The sequence below is a fragment of the Odocoileus virginianus genome, chromosome 31 (assembly GCF_023699985.2).
Source record: "Odocoileus virginianus isolate 20LAN1187 ecotype Illinois chromosome 31, Ovbor_1.2, whole genome shotgun sequence".
NCBI lineage: Eukaryota > Metazoa > Chordata > Mammalia > Artiodactyla > Cervidae > Odocoileus > Odocoileus virginianus.
This window is the reverse complement of record NC_069704.1, coordinates 6,231,506-6,249,308: the sequence shown is the minus strand read 5'-3', so window position 1 is coordinate 6,249,308 and position 17,803 is coordinate 6,231,506. Positions and strand designations below refer to the sequence as shown.

At 48.3% G+C, this 17,803-nt stretch overlaps 1 protein-coding gene across 6 annotated transcripts in view; it reads right to left on the bottom strand.

Moving 5' to 3' along the window:
- The window catches only part of ASTN2 (astrotactin 2), a 996,620-nt gene that overhangs the window by 633,684 nt on the left and 345,133 nt on the right, over positions 1–17,803 (bottom strand). For 5 of the 6 annotated variants that reach the window (XM_070459205.1, XM_070459200.1, XM_070459201.1 and 2 more), the window contains one exon: positions 11,042–11,149. The exons of the other annotated variant lie outside the window; for it this stretch is intronic. In XM_070459205.1, the coding sequence (XP_070315306.1) occupies positions 11,042–11,149 (108 nt within the window). The remainder of the gene's footprint in view (positions 1–11,041; positions 11,150–17,803) is intronic. 6 annotated transcript variants of the gene reach the window in all.

Sequence of the window (17,803 nt, the reverse complement as noted above, 5' to 3'; positions counted from 1 at the left end):
TTGAAACCTGGAAAGTCAACTAACTCGTCCAAGGTCACCTAAACTAACAGCCAGGGCTACTTAAGGTTGTGCATACAAGCATCTCACAATGCGCTGGGCACACAGTTAGCAGTTTCAGCTCTAAATCTGGGAAAGGGTTTTGCAGGGGAGCAGAACCAGGGGAGGAGAACCTCGCCAGCCCACAGGATTGCAGGGGAAAGTGAATGACAGAGTGCTCACGCTTGGGAGGGGAGCCAGGAGTCACAATCCCTCAGTGGAAGGAACAGGGGTGGGGGGAATCCTGCTGAGTCTAGGTGAAAAACAAGAAAGCAAGGGAGACTGATTATTCCTCCTTGCCAGTGTAAGCAACTAAAACGACATGTTTGCTTTATCGCCTTCGGTCTCCCATTTGATTTCTGACAGCCGCCTCCCTCCCTTGGACGCCAGGCGGTCAGGTGCTGAGCTGGCTGGCATCACTAAGCAGGAGGAGGAAGAAGAACAATTTAAACAGTATTTCAGGGACCGTCATGAGCTTGGGAGGGAGTTTTTGAAGGTGTCTGGCTTCCTCCACGCATTCAAGGAACCCTCGTTTGCCAAGCCCGCTTGATGTCTGCAGCTTGGGGACAGTTAGTCTGGGAGGGACCTTTAAGAGCGAAAACAATGGCAACAAAAAGCCACCGTCTGTTTTCTCTGAGGTTTGAGGGAAGGGAGAGAAGAGAGACATTAGATGGGGGTTTATGAGCCTATAACAATTTCTGAATGCATACTTTCCTCTCACATCTTGTCAAATAGGGCCAAATGCAGGCATAGATCAAAGCTAGATTTCTGCATTTTACTGTTCTTTCAGTACGAAAAATCCAAGCTTCCAATCTTGTTTCTTCACGAGAGAAACCAGAATATCTCTAGAAAGCCTGCACAGCCTGCAGAGGAAGGTATCTATCTATCACAGATCACAAACAGCTAACTACCCGGGCAAGAGCTGGGCTGCCCCAGTGGCTCAGAGGTAAAGAACCCGCCTGACAATGCAGGAGCCACAGGAGATGCAGATTCAGACCCTGGGTTGGGAAGATCCCCTGGAGGAAGGCATGGCAACCCACTCCAGTATTCTTGCCTGGAGAATCCCATGGACAGAGGAGCCTGGCGGGCTGCGGTCCATGGGGTCACACAGAGTCAGACACGACTGAAGTGGCTGAGCAAGCACACACAGGGCAAGAGTTATGACAAGAGGGAAAGCATTTAAAAGTCTATGAGATTCTCCTAGAGGCTGAGACTGCGGTATGATGACACCGGACTTGGGGAGCAAGTGGAGTGAGGCTCAAGACTCCATCCTGTCACTCACTGACTCTATGACCTTGGAGAAATTTCTCTGCCGGGTTTTACCGTCATTCTTCTGCATATAGAGACAAGGACAGTAAAAGATCACACAGAATCATTGGTGAATATGCAACAGACCTGGCACAAAAGCAACAATAAATGGTCACCCTAAGTCGTCATTCCTCTTAGAACTGGGAGTCACGTTCCTGGCATGGGAAAAAGGGGATACAATCAGTGGGAGGTAATGCCAGAACAAGAACAGGCATGGAATATGAGCTAATATGTCAGGGGAACTGTACAGTGCTTTTTCTCAAATCTGGCCAAAACTTAGAATTGAAAGAGAATTCTATACCAGATCCCTTGGCCAGATATTCCCACATAATGTGTCTGAGATAAGTATTTAGAACTATTATTTTTTTTTTAAGTTTTCCAAGTGATTCTGAGGTTTAATTAGGTCAGAGAACTACCCTGCTCTGACAGCCTTTCTGAACCACACAGCTGAGGACACCTGATCCACTGTCGGCTCTGACCTGACCCAGATCCTAGGACTCAGCGATCCTTCAAGCGGGTAACACCAGAGTCTCCATCCTCCTACGCAGGCCCTAGATATCCAGCCTCCCCAGCTGACCTTGTCTTCTGTTTCTGCAGACATGCTCTGAGTCCAAATTTGCTTTGTCCCAGATCTAGTGCCCCCTCCTCTAGGAAAGATTCTGGATTGCTCAGAATATTTCTAGAAGAAAAGTTTTTGCCCTCTGGTTTGTACAATATTAATAGCTTGTTTCTTACTTATTTAACAATGGGCTCTGAGGAGGAAAGGGAAGCTTGCCTTGCACTGCTTGTCAATATGCCCCTGGTACAAATACTTCTTCCACAGTTGCTTATAAGCTACCAATGTGACATCACTCACAGCGGAGCTAGAAATGATGAGTAATACTGGCTCTCACAACTGCTATGGGTTGGAACCAGCACAACACTGGAAGATCTCTTTGTCACGTGTTTTTTCCTCCCTGATCAAATACCAGGACCCCCAGCGATGGTGGGGCCCTGGGAGGGTTGGTGCTTATGGTGGCTGCCTCTCCCCCCGCCCCCCCGCCACCGGATACTGCAGTAACTTCTCAGTGTCCAAGCTACTTCTGACCATCCCTAGTTTTGGTCCTAGTTCCTCCTGGGCTGATGCTCTCTAGAGGGTTGCAAAGTTTACACCAGGATATTACCAGGGGTCTGATCAGGCTTTCAGGACCAGCACAGACGTGGGAACCTACCCCGTCTCCTTAGTATATAGCTAGCGCTGTGCTATGCACTGCACATGCATCATCTCAATCATATAATGATATGAGCGGATTCTGAGATCAAAGAACTTAATTCCAAATATCAGCTCCCCTTACCTGGTGGTAATCTCAAGTAACCTCTCTAAGTCCCGGTTTCCCTAGCTGAAAAAACAGAGGTAAAAACAATCCCTTCCCGGGAATTGCCCTGGTGGTCCCGTGGTTAGGCTGCACTTCCATTACAGGGGACATGGGTTTGATTCCTGTTTGGGGAACTGAGATCCCACTGGGAGTCTGGTATGACCAAAGGGAAAAAAAAGTCCCTTGGGACTCCCCTGGTGGTCCAGGAGATAAGAACCCTCATCCCCTTGCAACACAGGGGATATGGGTTCGGTCCCTGGTCGAGGAATTAAGATCCCACATGCCCCAGAGCAACTAAGCCCGTTCTCAGAAACTACTGAGCTTCAGGGCTCTAGAGTCCTTCCCCCACAACTAGAGAGCCTGTGTCCACAACGGCAGACCTGACCTGGTGCAGCAAGGATCTGACGAAGCCGAATATACAGACACAATCCCTGCCTGTGGTAGTACTTGGAATTCTATAAGATGGTTCATATAAAGAGCACAGACACGTACAGAGAGAATTCAATTAACCAGGCATGGCTTTGCTTTGCTCCTCCTCTTTCTCCCTCCGTGTGCCTATGTTTCCATCATGACTGGTGTTACTGGGAACTTAGAGGGCATCAAGTTCTACCTCGTTGATTGACAGATAGGAAGTTGAGGTCTGGAGTCTTGCTCAGTCCTCAGAATCAAACAAGGGTGCACCCAGGATTAGAGGCCAAGATTTAAGCCCTCCGGTAGTTTCACTACCTTCTCTTGTGTGGCTCCTCCTCCTCTGTTCCTGCCTCCCTCCTTTTCGCACAAGCTCACGGGCACCACCTCCCCCTGGCACTCCGCCCTGCCCTAGCCTGCCCTGCTTTCCCTCTGCCCCGCTCCACACTCTAGGATGACTGACAAACCCATTGAGCGCTCTGAAGCTTTCCTCTCTGGGGCTGCCGTCTAATTTGTCTTAAGCTCCAGGCATTCTGTCCTTAGTAGGGGTCCCTGTTGGGAGGGAGAGTAGGTCAGTCGGACAGAGGAGGTTGACAGAAATAAGGACCCTGGAGACTTGCTTCTCTCTCCGAGGCACCCCCCAACGCACCCCAGATACCAGGACCATCTGTTCCAAGTCCCCTCCACAGCCTGGGTTTGTAGCACTCTTCTCAGGTTACTCTAGCTACAAAGCCTTACAGGATGATTAAACACCAATCGATCTGTCTTTAGTGTTTACTCTTTTCTGAGCAGCAGGTCCTAGAGGTGTAACCTGCAGGCTGGAAGAGGACACCCGCAGATGTCGCAGGGAAAGAGACTGTCCTTAGCAAGGGACAAGGACGGGAAGGAAGAAAATCATGTCACAGCATCCCCAAGAGGCCAGGCCCACCAAGTCTATGTTCTAACCTAAAATGTTTTCTCCCCCCACCAGAAGCAAGACCAACTTGCAGACCAACACACTGGGAAAAGGCCATGGAGCTATGCTTCAGCTCAAGCCACTCATTTGCTGTGCTTAACAGATTACCATTTAGTGAACACTGATCATGTGGTAGGTATGCACTGCTAAGCATGTCCTTTGCACACTTTCCTTCCCTTAAGCCCTGCAAAAAGCCTAAGGAAGAGCAGAAGGGCTAATCCCAGACTGGCCTTCCTTTACCTAGGGGAAACTGAGGCTCAGAGAAGGAAAGTGACTCAGCCTAAGCCACACAGCTAGGGAACAGCAGAGCAAGGATCTGGACCCCTGAGTGCTGATTCTGAAACCCCATGATGTGGTGAGAAATGCTGGGTAAAGGATGGGATGGGTGCCCCAGTGGCCAAGGCATGGCCCCTGCTTATTTCCGCAGCCCAGCAGCCATCATTCTCAGATCCATAGCTTGACTCTGCCCAGCTCCTGGCATCTCTCATCCCCACCCCCAGGGCACCATGCGCGTCTGCTCCATACTCAGCGGGAACCCTTCTGTTGATGTTCAACTTTCACTCTGCTCCGTTCCCATTTCCTGGAGTCTCTGCTCTGGGCATTCTCAGGTTATATTTCAGAACAGTCTCCCCTTAATCCCCAAAGGCCTCCCTTTCTGTAGATACGGCTTGAACTTTCCCTTACCTATCCACTTACTCTAAAACATGATTCAACTCCGTGTGTGTGTGTATACTGTTTGTGTGTGTGTGTGTTGGCAGGGGAAAATCAAAATGAAAAAAGTTCACACATCAGACTTTCTTGGCTGTCCAGTGGTTATGACTATGGGCTTCTGATGCAGGGGTGCAGGTTTGATTCCTGGTCGGGCAACAAAGACCCCACAGGCTATGCAGCCAAAAAAAAAAAAAAAAAGGAAAAGTAACTCACAGATCCATACAAAGCTTTGCTTACAATTCAAGTGTTCTTATCACAATAGAGAATCTTAGCTTAAGGACCATCAGATTAAACCAAGAAACTAAAAGAAAAAATAAGTAAAACCAGGGTGCATTCATGCCCTGGTTCTCTTTCCTGGGGAACTGAGCACCGAAGCTTAGAGGAAAGTGCATGCAGTTGGGAATGAGATAACATGGTTTCTAGAACTGGCTGAGCAACCAGAGAGCCAGAGAGACTTGCCCAGGGCCCCATCGCACCTGCGCAGACCTGGGCTGGGCGGTCCTTGCTGGGCGCTCGCGCTGCTGGAGTCAGCGGCAGCTGTGCCGCTCGGCCTCCTGCCAGGCACTGTGCCTGGGGCTGGACGCGCCATCTGCGCTTCTCATCTGGACCTTCGTTACACAGGCGCTTACCCTCATCAGCATCACGCCTCTGTGGGAGCTGCCTCCCCTTCCAAGGAGGTTATGACCACCTTGGGGCTGGGAGCCCAGGTCCCATTTGCCACGCTGCCCAGAAACATGCTGAGTCAGGGTGTTCAGTCCCTAAATGTAGGTTAGACTAGAATGAGCTTCAGACTCGATGACAGGAGTTATAAATATCCTTGTTTCACAAAACTTAGGAAAACTGAAGCCCCAGGAGGGCACTTACTGGCCAAGGGTCAGTGACTGAGTGAGTGGCGGGGCTACAGACTTCACTACCCATCTCCTGACTGTGAGTCCAGGGTCCTCAGCTAGCGCCACCTCTCCTTAATAAAGGTGAAATTTGGACAAGTGGGAAGCTACATCCAACTACCTCATTAGTTAATGCTATCAAATACCTAAACAAGTGATGGATTGAATAGTTATTTACTTGACCCAACATAGAACTCTGACAAAGAGACTCCCTTAGACAGCAAGACCATGTACCGCATGAGATCAGATTCATTTCACAAAACATCGTGGGACTGCATTCATGCTTCCTGGACCAGCCCTACAGACTACCTGTATGATGTGGATGTTTAGGGTAGGGGATCAGCAAACTGTAAGGTCACGGGTGAAATCTGGACCAGCAACCACTTTTGGAAATAAAGTTTAATTAGGACACAAGCACATTCATTCCTTTATGTGTTGTCTGTGGCAGCTTTCAAGGTACAGCGGGAGCGCTAAGTAGTTCCAACGATGACTGTATATTCTGCAAAGCTGAAAATGTTTAAGCTTCACCATTTACAGACAAAGGTTGCTGACTCTTGATTCAGGAAATCCCACCATCTAACATGTTTATATTTTGATACAATGTAAGCTGCGCGAGGGCAGGGCTTTTAAAAATTGGTTTCTGTCACCATAGCCTAGAACATGGCCAGACACACAGTTGGTGCTTGACAAAGAGTTGAGATATTGCAGGAGAGAGGGAAGAAAGTAGGGAGAAAGGGTTTGCTAGGACATGTCAGAAAAAGCACAGTGCTGGGGCACAGGAGAGGCTAGAAAAGGCAATAAGTAGAGAGAAGGAAACCATGGGAGATGCAGAAGGGAACAAAAAACAAGATGGAGAATGTGTGGCAAAAAACCACTGCAATATTGTAAAGTAATTAGCCTCCAATTAAAATAAAATAATTAATTTAAAAAATGACGGAGGAATGAGAAGAATGCAGTGAAGGACGACGGAGGAGAGAAGAGAGGAAAGGGGACAGGGGAAAAAAAAGAGATGAAAAGAAACAAACAGGCAAACAGATCCAGAACACAGACGAGGCGGAGGAGGAGGAGAAAGATTGGCCACGAGCAACAGTAGGGAGGAGAGGGACAGAGCAGCGTCGGCTCTGACCCGGAAGGAAGGTGTGTATGTTTCGGGGCAGGGCTTGGGAGAGGCAGGCAGTGCATCACAGCCCTGGCGTTCTCGCCATCTGGGACACACAGCCCAGATGTATGAAGTATATGGAGTGTATGGAGCCCCGGGGCCATATTCTTTATCTCAAGTCCTGTGGCTTGCTTTTGATTTTCTTCTTGAACTCCGATTTACAGATAGGGACACACTCAATGAAGGATGTCTTCCCAGTTAGCTGTAAATAGCCCAGTTCTTTGGAGAAGACTCATTGACATCCCCAGCCCCAGTTTTGGTTGTCGTACTGGGGGAGGGAGAAGACAGGTCAAGAATCACCCATCACCAGCTGCTTAATCTCCATTGCAGCAGATCCCAGAGGGCTGAGGCAGGGGAAGAGTGAGGGGAAGTGTATCTAGTGTCTGCAGAGTCCGAGATGCCTCCACAGGTGCTGTGTCTAGGCAGGCACCCCCCTTAGGGGGCCGTTTCAGTGACAAGCGCAGGGGTTAGGAGATACAGAAAACAACAATGAGAACGGCACTGGCATTATAACGCCCACCTTTCATGGCTAAACACTCCACTGCGTCTGTGTGTGTATTTTCATACATACACACACAACACATCTTCTTTATCCACTCCTCTGCTGATGGGCATTTATGCTGCTTCCATGTCATGGCTATCGGAAATAGTGCTGATACGAACATTGGGGTATACTTATCTTTTCAGGTTATAGTTTTCTCCAGATACATGCCCAGGAGGGGGATGGCTGGATCATAAATTGCTAGGCCCTCAGTCGTGTCTGACTCTGCGATCCTATGGATGGTAGCCTGCCAGACGCCTCTGCCCATGGGATTCTCCAGGCTGGATCATATGATAGTCCTATTTTTAGTAGGAGGGATAAATTCGGAGATGGGGGTTGACATATACACACTACTGTATGCAACACAGAAGAACAATAAGAGCCTCCTATACAGCACAGAGAATTCTATCAATTCTCTGTAACGACCTACTCGGGAATAGCGTCTGAAAAAAGAGCGGATGTATGTACATGTAGAGAATTCATTCTGCTGTACACCTGAAACTAATACAACACTGTAAATCAACTATATGCCGGTAAGAATTAATTAGAACAAAAAACAAAACATAATGCCTAAGCAATTGGCTGTCTGAGGAGGCTTTACAAATAGTTGTGAAAAGAAGAGAAGTGAAAAGCAAAGGAGAAAAGGAAGGATACACCCATCTGAATGCAGAGTTCCAAAGAATAGCCAGAAGAGAGAAGAAAGCCTTCCTCAGTGATCAGTGCAAAGAAACAGAGGAAAACAATAGAATGGGAAAGACTAGAGATCTCTTCAAGAAAATTAGAGATACCAAAGGAACATTCCATGCAAAGATGGGCTTGATAAAGGACAGAAATGGTATGGACCTAACAGAAGAAGAAGATATTAAGAAGAGGTGGCAAGAATACACAGAAGAACTGTACAGAAAAGATCTTCACAACCCATATAATCATGAATATGTGATCACTCACCTAGAGCCAGACATCCTGGAATGTGAAGTCAAGTGGGGCTTAGAAAGCTTCACTATGAACAAAGCTAGTGGAGGTGATGAAATTCCAGCTGAGCTATTTCAAATCCTAAAAGATGATGCTGTGAAAGTGCTGCAGTCAATATGCCAGCAAATTTGGAAAACTCAGCAGTGGCCACAGGACTGGAAAAGGTCAGTTTTCATTCCAATCCCTAAGAAAGGCAATGCCAAAGAATGCTCAAACAACCGCACAATTGCACTCATCTCACATGCTGGTAAAGCAATGCTTAAAATTATCCAATCCAGGCTTCAGTAACACGTGAACCATGAACTTCCAGATGTTCAAGCTGGATTTAGAAAAGGCAGAGGAACCAGAGATCAAATTGCTAACATCCACTGGATCATCAAAAAAGCAAGAGAGTTCCAGAAAAGCATCAATTTCTGCTTTATTGACTATGCCAAAGCCTTTGACTGTGTGGATCACAATAAACTGCGGAAAATTCTGAAAGAGATGGGAATACCGACCACCTGACTTGCCCCTTGAGAAACCTATAGGTCAGGAAGCAACAGTTAGAACTGGACACGGAACAATAGACTGGTTGCAAATAGGAAAAGGAGTAAGTCAAGCCTGTATATTATCACCCTGCTTATTTAACTTATATGCAGAGTACGTCATGAGAAATGCTGGGCTGGAGGAAGCAAAAGCTGGAATCAAGATTGCTGGGAGAAATATCAATAACCTCAGATATGCAGATGACACCACCCTTATGGCAGAAAGTGAAGAAGAACTAAAGAGCCTCTTGATGAAAGTGAATGAGGAGACTGAAAAAGTTGGCTTAAAGCTCAATATTCAGAAAACTAAGATCATGGCATCCGATCCCATCACTTCATGGCAAAGAGATGGGGAGACAGTGGAAACAGTGGCTGACTTTATTTTTCTGGGCTCCAAAATCACTGCAGATGGTGACTGCAGCCATGAATTTAAAAGACGCTTACTCCTTGGAAGGAAAGTTATGATCAACCTAGAGAGCATATTAAAAAGTAGAGACATTACTTTGCCAACAAAGGTCCATATAGTCAAGGCTATGGTTTTTCCAGTAGTCATGCATGGATGTGAGAGTTGGACTGTGAAGAAAGCTGAGCACAGAAGAATTGATGCTTTTGAACCGTGGTGCTGGAGAAGACTCTTGAGAGTCCCTTGGACTGCAAGGAAATCCAACCAGTCCTTCCTAAAGGAGATCAGTCCTGGGTGTTCATTGGAAGGACTGATGCTGAGGCTGAAGATCCAATACTTTGGCCACCTGGTGGGAAGAGTTGACTCATTGGAAAAGACCCTGATGCTGCATGGGATTGAGGGCCGGAGGAGAAGGGGACAACAGAGGATGAGATGGTTGGATGGCATAACTGACTCAATGGACATGGGTTTGGGTGGACTCCTGGACTTCGTGATGGACAGGGAGGCCTGGCGTGCTGCAGTTCTTGGAGTTACAAAGAATTGGACATGACTGAGCGACTGAACTGAGTTATTTGCCCTTAGCATATACCAGGCACCATGATACTTTTTTAATGCAACAGAACAAAATTCATCTCCAAATCTATGAGGCAGTCCCAAGGCCCATTACACAGAAAAGAAAACTGAGGTATACGATAGGTAGGTAAGTTTCCAAAGGCTCAAGGCACCCAGAGAAGCAACATGATCTGTGTCCTGTGACTGTCCATCACGCATAGGCGGAATCCTCTTATGCATTTTGGGGGACTAGGGGGCACAGATGGCCACATACCTAGATTAGTTGCTGTCATGTTCACGAAGGAACCTCCATTCTCTCCAGGGCGTGGTCCAAGCTCATGGATATGCCCTTAATCACTTGCTGGGAATACCTGCTTGCACCCTAAATTCTCTCCCAAGGTTGCAATCTTGAACTTGCTGCTTTGCCATCCGGATTGAGGAATTATATTCCCAGGTGATGGCCTGAAATATGCTCTATTTCAGAGCACATTTTACCACAGTGAAATCTGCACATTTTACACACAGTGAGAGCACATTTTGCCACAGGGCACCGTGGACCTCAGCCACACGGTCTAAACCCTGTAATGGGGTCCTGCCTGAGTACTTTCATGTCTTCTTATACTGTCATCATGAGAAAAAAATTATGTATTCAAACATCAGTACCGATTTTCTCTGCAGAAAACACACAACGTTGTCTAGAGAGTCCCAGGGAGTCCTGTTTACAGGAACCAACAGGAGAACTCCATCTGGTCTCTATATCAGGTAAATAGGATCTCCTGGGCGAACCCTGGTTTTACCCCCACAGATTCTGTGCATTTGACTGCTGAGCATGTTTCATTTTGCACTTTGGTTGCTAAGAATCTCCGAGTTAAGCTGTCAGCCCGTTCCTAGAATACAGAACACAGCATGGCACGGATTACCGTGCATATATCTAAGTGGAGTCTGAATCATTTTCCTTACTCTGATTTTCCTTTCAATTTGATTCTTTATTGTGATGGATTTAAAAAAAAAAGCACACAAACTTACAAAACCATCTCCAAATCCTCTGAGGAATGGGGCAAGACAGAGAGAAATAGAGAATGGGTAGACAGGGTATTGGATGCCAGGTTCAGCGTTAACTGGATCGGGACCAGGTTGAAGATTTAGAATCTATCATGAAGCACAAAAACTGCTTCCCAGATCTTCCTCCTGCAAACCCTGGTTTGGGAACCTTCTCCTGGATCCCGTTACCTTTGCTGCGGCGACGGCTGCGGTACTGCTCCGTGTAGAATGTCAGCTGCGTTTCATCGTCCGCCTCGGACCCGGACGTCCCCTTGGTTCTCCCAAAGCTGATGCCCCCTGTGCAAGAAGCACCATCTGTCAGTCACTGCAGGCCTCCAGCAGCTTGTTAAATCCCCCATCCATCCCAAAGACCAGTAACCCCACCCCCAAGTGACCTGGGAGTTGGCATGATTTATAGAAGGAGTTCAGGCTCTGCAGTGATGCGGACCTGGGTTCTCATCACGGCTTGGCAGCCTTGGGGCTGTGTGACCTTGAGGAGATGCCTCCCTTTTCTGAGTCCTGGGTCCTTTCTGTCTGAGGTAGGGGAAAAGCTATTAATCTTGTGGGGTTGCTTTGAAGATTAAAGGAGGTATGATATGTAAAATACCTGGTCCTGGGTGGGTACCAGCTAATTGATAGGTACACTGTTGCTTTGTATGATAGATCTGCCTCTAAAAAAGCATTCCAGGTGACTCAATTTCACACACATTTCAGTCCAGTGCTTACTCTACGCCAGGCCCAGAGCCAGACACAGGGGAAACAGAGAGATGCCGCCCGGTCCTTGCCAGCCAGGGGATCATAAGCTAGTCATGGGGACAAATGGGATCCGAAGGAGCCTTTAACCTAATTCATGGCCATGTTTCCCGCACAGTGGGATGCTGGGAATACGGGAGAGGGCAATCCATCCCAACACAGAGGACCTGGGAAGGCTTTATGGGTGAGGGGTAGATTTAGGGCAGGGCTGGAAGGACGGATGGGCTTCAGTAGCAGAAACTGGATGTGGGAGGGGAGGTGAGAGCTGGAGCGTCCCCGGCGGGGGAGGGGAGTGTGGGCGGGAGGAGGAGGCACCTCACCAGCGTGCTGACGGGCAGGATCTGAGGGTGCCACCCAGGAGAAGCCCCCAAGGGCCACACCGAGCACCCTGGAGCTTAATTTGGGATGTCACGGAAGGTTAAAGAGGGAACGCAGACCGTCCTTTAAGCACGAGGTGCCGAGCGCTGTGTGATAAGCTCTGCAGCCTGCATCTCACCCCAGATTCGAAGCCCTCTTGGGAGGGAAGCATCATGACGCCCACTTTGCAGATGAAGGAACCAAGGTCCAGGAAAGGAAAGTGATTTGCGAACAGGGAGTGAAGTCAGACTCGGTACGTGGGTGTGACTGATGACCAAGCTCAAAGTTTTAACCACTGTCGCGCTGCCTCTCAGTATAAGGCTCTGGAAAATGGGAACAAAAAAGAATCCGTGTCCTCCTCCTTCCTGGAGGTAGCGTGTTGCAATGGATGGAGGAAAGAAAGGGACAACATCTGATCACTGTCCCCACGTGCGTCTTCAGCCACGAGCTGCCCCTGTCCCTTAGTGCAAATCCCCCCAATTCCCAGCAACTAAGAGCTGGACCTGAAGACAGCAGGGAACTCCAGGGTCGACCAGATGCAATTCCCCCACATAAAGGCTCTTTTTTGAAATGGAGTTGGCGGACGCCCCACGGAGATTCTGGAAGCAGTGGAAGAACAGAGGTCTCAGAGGCCAGTAGGCTTTTAAAATTGCCATTAAAATATTTTACTGTTGTAGAAAAGGGAAGAAGGAAGGAAGGAGGAAGGGAGGGAGGGAGGGAGGCAGAGAGCTGGAAGGAGGGAGAGAGGGAGAGTCTTTGGTTCACCCACACATAATGTTTGGCCAAGGGGAAAATGAGGGCATGAGATGAAATAGCTGCCTTATGTACAGGAAGCATCTGTCATACTTCCCACTGTGTTCGGGCAGCAGAGAAAAAGTGAGGGATTTGCCTGTCAGGAGTCTACCCTGTACCCTTTAATGCCACCGCAGTAGTTTTAACCATCCCAGCTAAACCTTCTCTCCCTTCATCTCTCCTCTTCTTTCTCATCTTCCCTCCTTTCCCAAACAAATGGCAGGTTATGGTGAATGGGGCAGACAGGCTTCAGACAGGAGTCTTTCGCACTGGGACAGTCTAGCTGTGATGGGGGCAGCGGGAAGTGGAGGCTGTAAAAGGCACCAGGCAATAGGATCCTGTCATAAGAAAAGCTAACCCTTCTGTAGTGCTGGCTCTCTGCCAGGCACAGTTCTAAACCCTTGGCTTGCATTGCCTTGTTTAATCTTTGCAATAACCCTAGGAAGAAGGTGAATACTTCCCTTCCCGTTTTAACGGATGAAGAGATGAAGGCAGGAGGAAATTTAGTAATCTGCCCAGGGTCACACAGCTGGGAAGTTGTAGACCCACAATTCAAATCCAGCTGGTGGCTGCTGTCTCTTCCCCTGGTCCCTAGGCTGATGTGCAATAAAATATGAGTAAAGACTTCATTTAATGTCCACAGCCATCCTTGTAAGGAAGGCATTATGAACCTTGTTTTGCAGATGAATAAGCCATTCCTCAGAGAGGTGATGAGAGGTGCTGAGTGAGGGAGCTGGAGTGAAATGAGGTCTGCCTGCAAAGCCTGCCTCATTGCTAACCTAATGTGGGGAAGTGTGCGTGAGTGTGTGTGCATCTGAGTGTGTGCATGTGTGTGCGCATGCATGTGTGGTGTGTGCGTGTGCGTGCGTGTGTGGTGTGTGTGTGTGCACAAGTGTGGAGTGCATGAGTGTGTTGTGTGCATGTGAGTGTGTGCAGTGTGTGCATACGTGTGAGTGTGTGCACATATGTGTGTGTGGCGTGCATGTGTGTGTGAGAGTGTGTGCATCTGAGTGTGTGCATGTGTGTGCGCATGCATGTGTGGTGTGTGCGTGTGAGTGTGTGTGGTGTGTGTGTGTGGTGTGTGTGTGCACAAGTGTGGAGTGCATGAGTGTGTGTGCGCGTGTGTGTTGTGTGCATGTGTGTGCAGTGTGTGCATACGTGTGAGTGTGTGCACATATGTGTGCGTGTGGTGTGCGTGTGTGTGGGTGGTATGCGCAGAGGAAGCAACACTTGGTGATCTGACCTCTGCGGGTGAGCGGGGCTGTCATTACCCCAGCACCAGGGCACATTTTACACTTTTTCCAGCTTCTCCATGGAACCTTAGCACCTGTACTACCAGCAGGAACTCTGATGAGGCTCATGTAGATCCTACTTCTCCACCATTCCACGTGTCCACATACTCTGAGAACACACTCCTGGCTTCTCCGGACCCCGCTCCGTTTCCACACCCCTGACCCTCACCTTCCTCCTGTATGTATCAAGGTACCGTGTTCAGAATAGGAACTGATGCCGAGAGAGCCTACCTATCCATCAATCTGCCCCCCTGCCAAATATAACGTGAGCCACACACGCAACTTTAAATGTTCTACTGGCCACATGAAAAAAGTAAAAAAAATAAACAGATAAAATTGATTTTAAGAATATATTTGATTTGACCAGTGTATTCAAAATATCATCTTAACTTCTTATTTCCATAAAATTATCACTGGGCTTGCTAGGTGGTGCTACTGGTAAAGAATCCTCCTGCCAATGCAGGAGACATAAGAGACACACGTTCGATCTCTGGGTTGGGAGGATCTCCTGGAGGAGGAAATGGCAACCCACTCCAATATCCTTGCCTGGAGAACCCCGTGGACAGAGGAGCCTGGCGGCCTACAGTCTATGGGGCTGCAAAGAGGTGGACATGACTGAGCATCTGAGCCACACACACATACTTCTTTTGGGTTTCCCTGATGGCTCAAGTGGAAAGAATCTGGCAGACCAGAGTTCAATCCCTGGGTCAGGAAGACTCCTGGGGGAAGGGAATGGAGGCTAACTCCCATGTTCTTGATGTTCTTGAACTATTTTACATAACTTTTACAAGTGTTCAAAATCCAGTGTGTATTTTATGCTTACAGCACACCCCAACCACAGACGAGCCACATTTCAAGCGCCCATCATATCGGAGAGCACATCCTGGGGACACTCAGATGACACTTATTCCAGAGTGTAATTAAGGGCCCGAATCTGGAGATGTGAGTAAGCCACGGGCCCCACTAAGGTGCTGCATTTTTGTTTTTTCTTTTAAATGAGACTTGAATGAAAAATGGTGTGGCTCAGATCCCATTAAAAGACAACAGTCATTGTCTCTACCCTCAGGCACTGAAAGGCAAGTAGGTTTCTAGATTGGTTTAATCTATGAGTCATGAGAGGCAATGCATGTCTGTACAAAGACATTAGCGTACTGGAGTCAGATATGAGTTCTAACTCCACACCCCAGTGATGAGCTGGGAGGGGAGGCTTGGGGAAGCCACCCAACTGCTCTGCATTCGTCTTTAAAAAAAAATGGGACAGTAACTCTCAGCTCCCACGGTCATTTTGAGGAAAATGATACGCTGTATGTAAACAGTTAGCACAGAGACGAAAGAATCACGAGTAAGGGCGAATTCCTCGTTAATTCAATGCTCGCCTGAGCTTAGGAGACGAAATGGAGATGCCCCTGGGTGGGAGGGTGACTCCCTGCCTTCTGTGACAGTGTAAGAAGGTGGCAGCCACCCAGGGCACATAGCCTCCGAGTGTCCACAGACGCTGCAAGGGGCCACGGGCCAATAACAGACTGACTTGGAGATGATTCAGACAAATGGAAAAAGGCCCCCTCTGCTAGCATTTTAATATGGAATTGGTGATACAGTGAACTAAAGGCAGCCATTAATTATACAGGGCTGTGCAAGTATTTCTATTTAGGGGCTGAGAGAGAGTGAGAACGGTCAGAGGCTGGCAAGAGGGAAGGAGAGGAGACGGCAGTTCCTCGGCCCTTGTCCCTCAGGCCCCTGGTGCTCCTGGTCCTGAGTGGCCTGGGATGGAGCATGAAGAAGACCGTCAGAGCACATACCATGGTGGGGTGGGCACTGCCCTGGCCCCTTCTGTACAATAACCCGTCCACACTGCACACAGCGTCTGAGCGGTAAGAATCAGTTTTATCGAGGGGCAGACTCAGACGGTAAAGAGTCTGCCTGCGGTGCAGGAGACCCAGGTTCAATCCCTGGGTTGGGAAGATCCCCTGGAGAAGAAAATGGCAACCCACTCCAGTATTCTTGCTGGAGAATCCCATGGATAGAGGAGCCTGGTGAGCTAGTCAGTGGGGTCTCAAAGAGTCAGACACAACCGAGCGACTAAGGAACCGACCTTCAGAACCTCAACGCTGCTTATCTAAGATCACGCAAATGACAAGCTCTGAACCTGGCTTCTGTCTGATTCAGCCTCTTTGGTGGGCCAGTGGTTGAGAATCCACTTGCCAATGCAAGGGACATGAGTTCCATCTCTGGTCCGAGAAGATTCTCCTGCCCCGGGGCAGTTAAGCAAGTGCGCACTCAGCTAGTAAACCCGAGTACCCAAGAGCCCATGCTCACAATAAGAGAGGCCACCACAATGAGAAGCTCCCCCGGAGAGGGCAGCCCCCACTGTCTGCTTAGAGAAAGCCCTGGCACAGCAACCAAGACCCAGTACAGGCAAAAAAAGAAAAAAGTCCCTCAGTCATCAGGGAAATGCAAGCCAAAGGCACAGAGAGGTAGATACCACTTCACATGCACTAAGGTGGCCACAGTCAGATAAGTGAGAAAATAACGGGCTGGAAAAGGATATCGGGAAATCAGAACACTTACACATTGCCAGTGGGAATGCACAGTGGTGCAAAAACTCTGGGAAACACTTTATCTGCTAGCTCCTCCAGACGTTAAACATAAAACTACCGCATGATCCAGGAACTCTGCCCCTAGGCATATCTGAAAGGACTGGAGAGGGCATTCAAATAAATACTGGTACATGCATATTCATAGCAGCACCACTTACTACAGCCTATAGTGGAAACAACCCAAGGTCCATCAGCTGATGGACAGATAAACGAAATACAGTCAATTCAGACCATGGAATATTATCGAGCCACACAAAGGAATGTTGACATGTTACAACACAGGGGGACACTGCATACAACGTGGATGGACCTTGCGTACAACATTTTGTAACTTAGCAAAACCTTTTGCCAGGGATTGCCAGGGCTGAGCAGAGAGAAGAAAGGAACAGGGAGTTATTGCTAATGAGTATGGGGTTTCCTTTTGATATATTGCAAATGTCTCAGCACTAAATAGAGGTGACAGTTGCACGGCCCTGGGAATGTATTAAATGGCAATGAATTACACACTTTTAAATAGTTAATCGTTAATTTTATGTTACATGAATTTTACCTCAATAAATAAAATGTTAAAAAAAGAGAGAGAAAGAGAGACATACCCTCTGCTCTGTAAGATCACACGACTCATGATAAAACCACAAGATGGGGAATTGTGAGAGCAGACTGGAGACCTCACAAGGCGAGTGCTAAGTCGCTTCAGTTGTGTTTGACTCTTTGTGACCCCATGGACTGTAGCCTGCCAGGCTCCGCTGTCCACGGGATTCTCCAGGCAAGAACACTGGAGTGGGCTGCCGTGCCCTCCTCCAGGGGATCTTCCCAACCCAGGGATCGAATCCCAGGTCTCCTATATCTCCTCCACTGGTAGGTGGGTCCTTTGCCACTAGCGCCACCTGGAGACGTCACAGAGCCGCAATAAAACAGCCAGGCTCAGGCATCCTGAGCCCGGGACACAGAGTTTGAGGTTACAGGGTGTGATCCGTCAGTCTGTCCTTAACCCAGGGGTCACCTCAAATAATCACAACACCCATTTGTGCATCCATTCATTCAACATTTACCAAGTGCCCACTCTGTAGTAAACACTGCTCTGAGCGCTGGGCGAGGAAAAGCAATGAATGAAACAGAAAAAACTTCCCAACTTCCTAGCATTTCCTTTTGGATAAGGA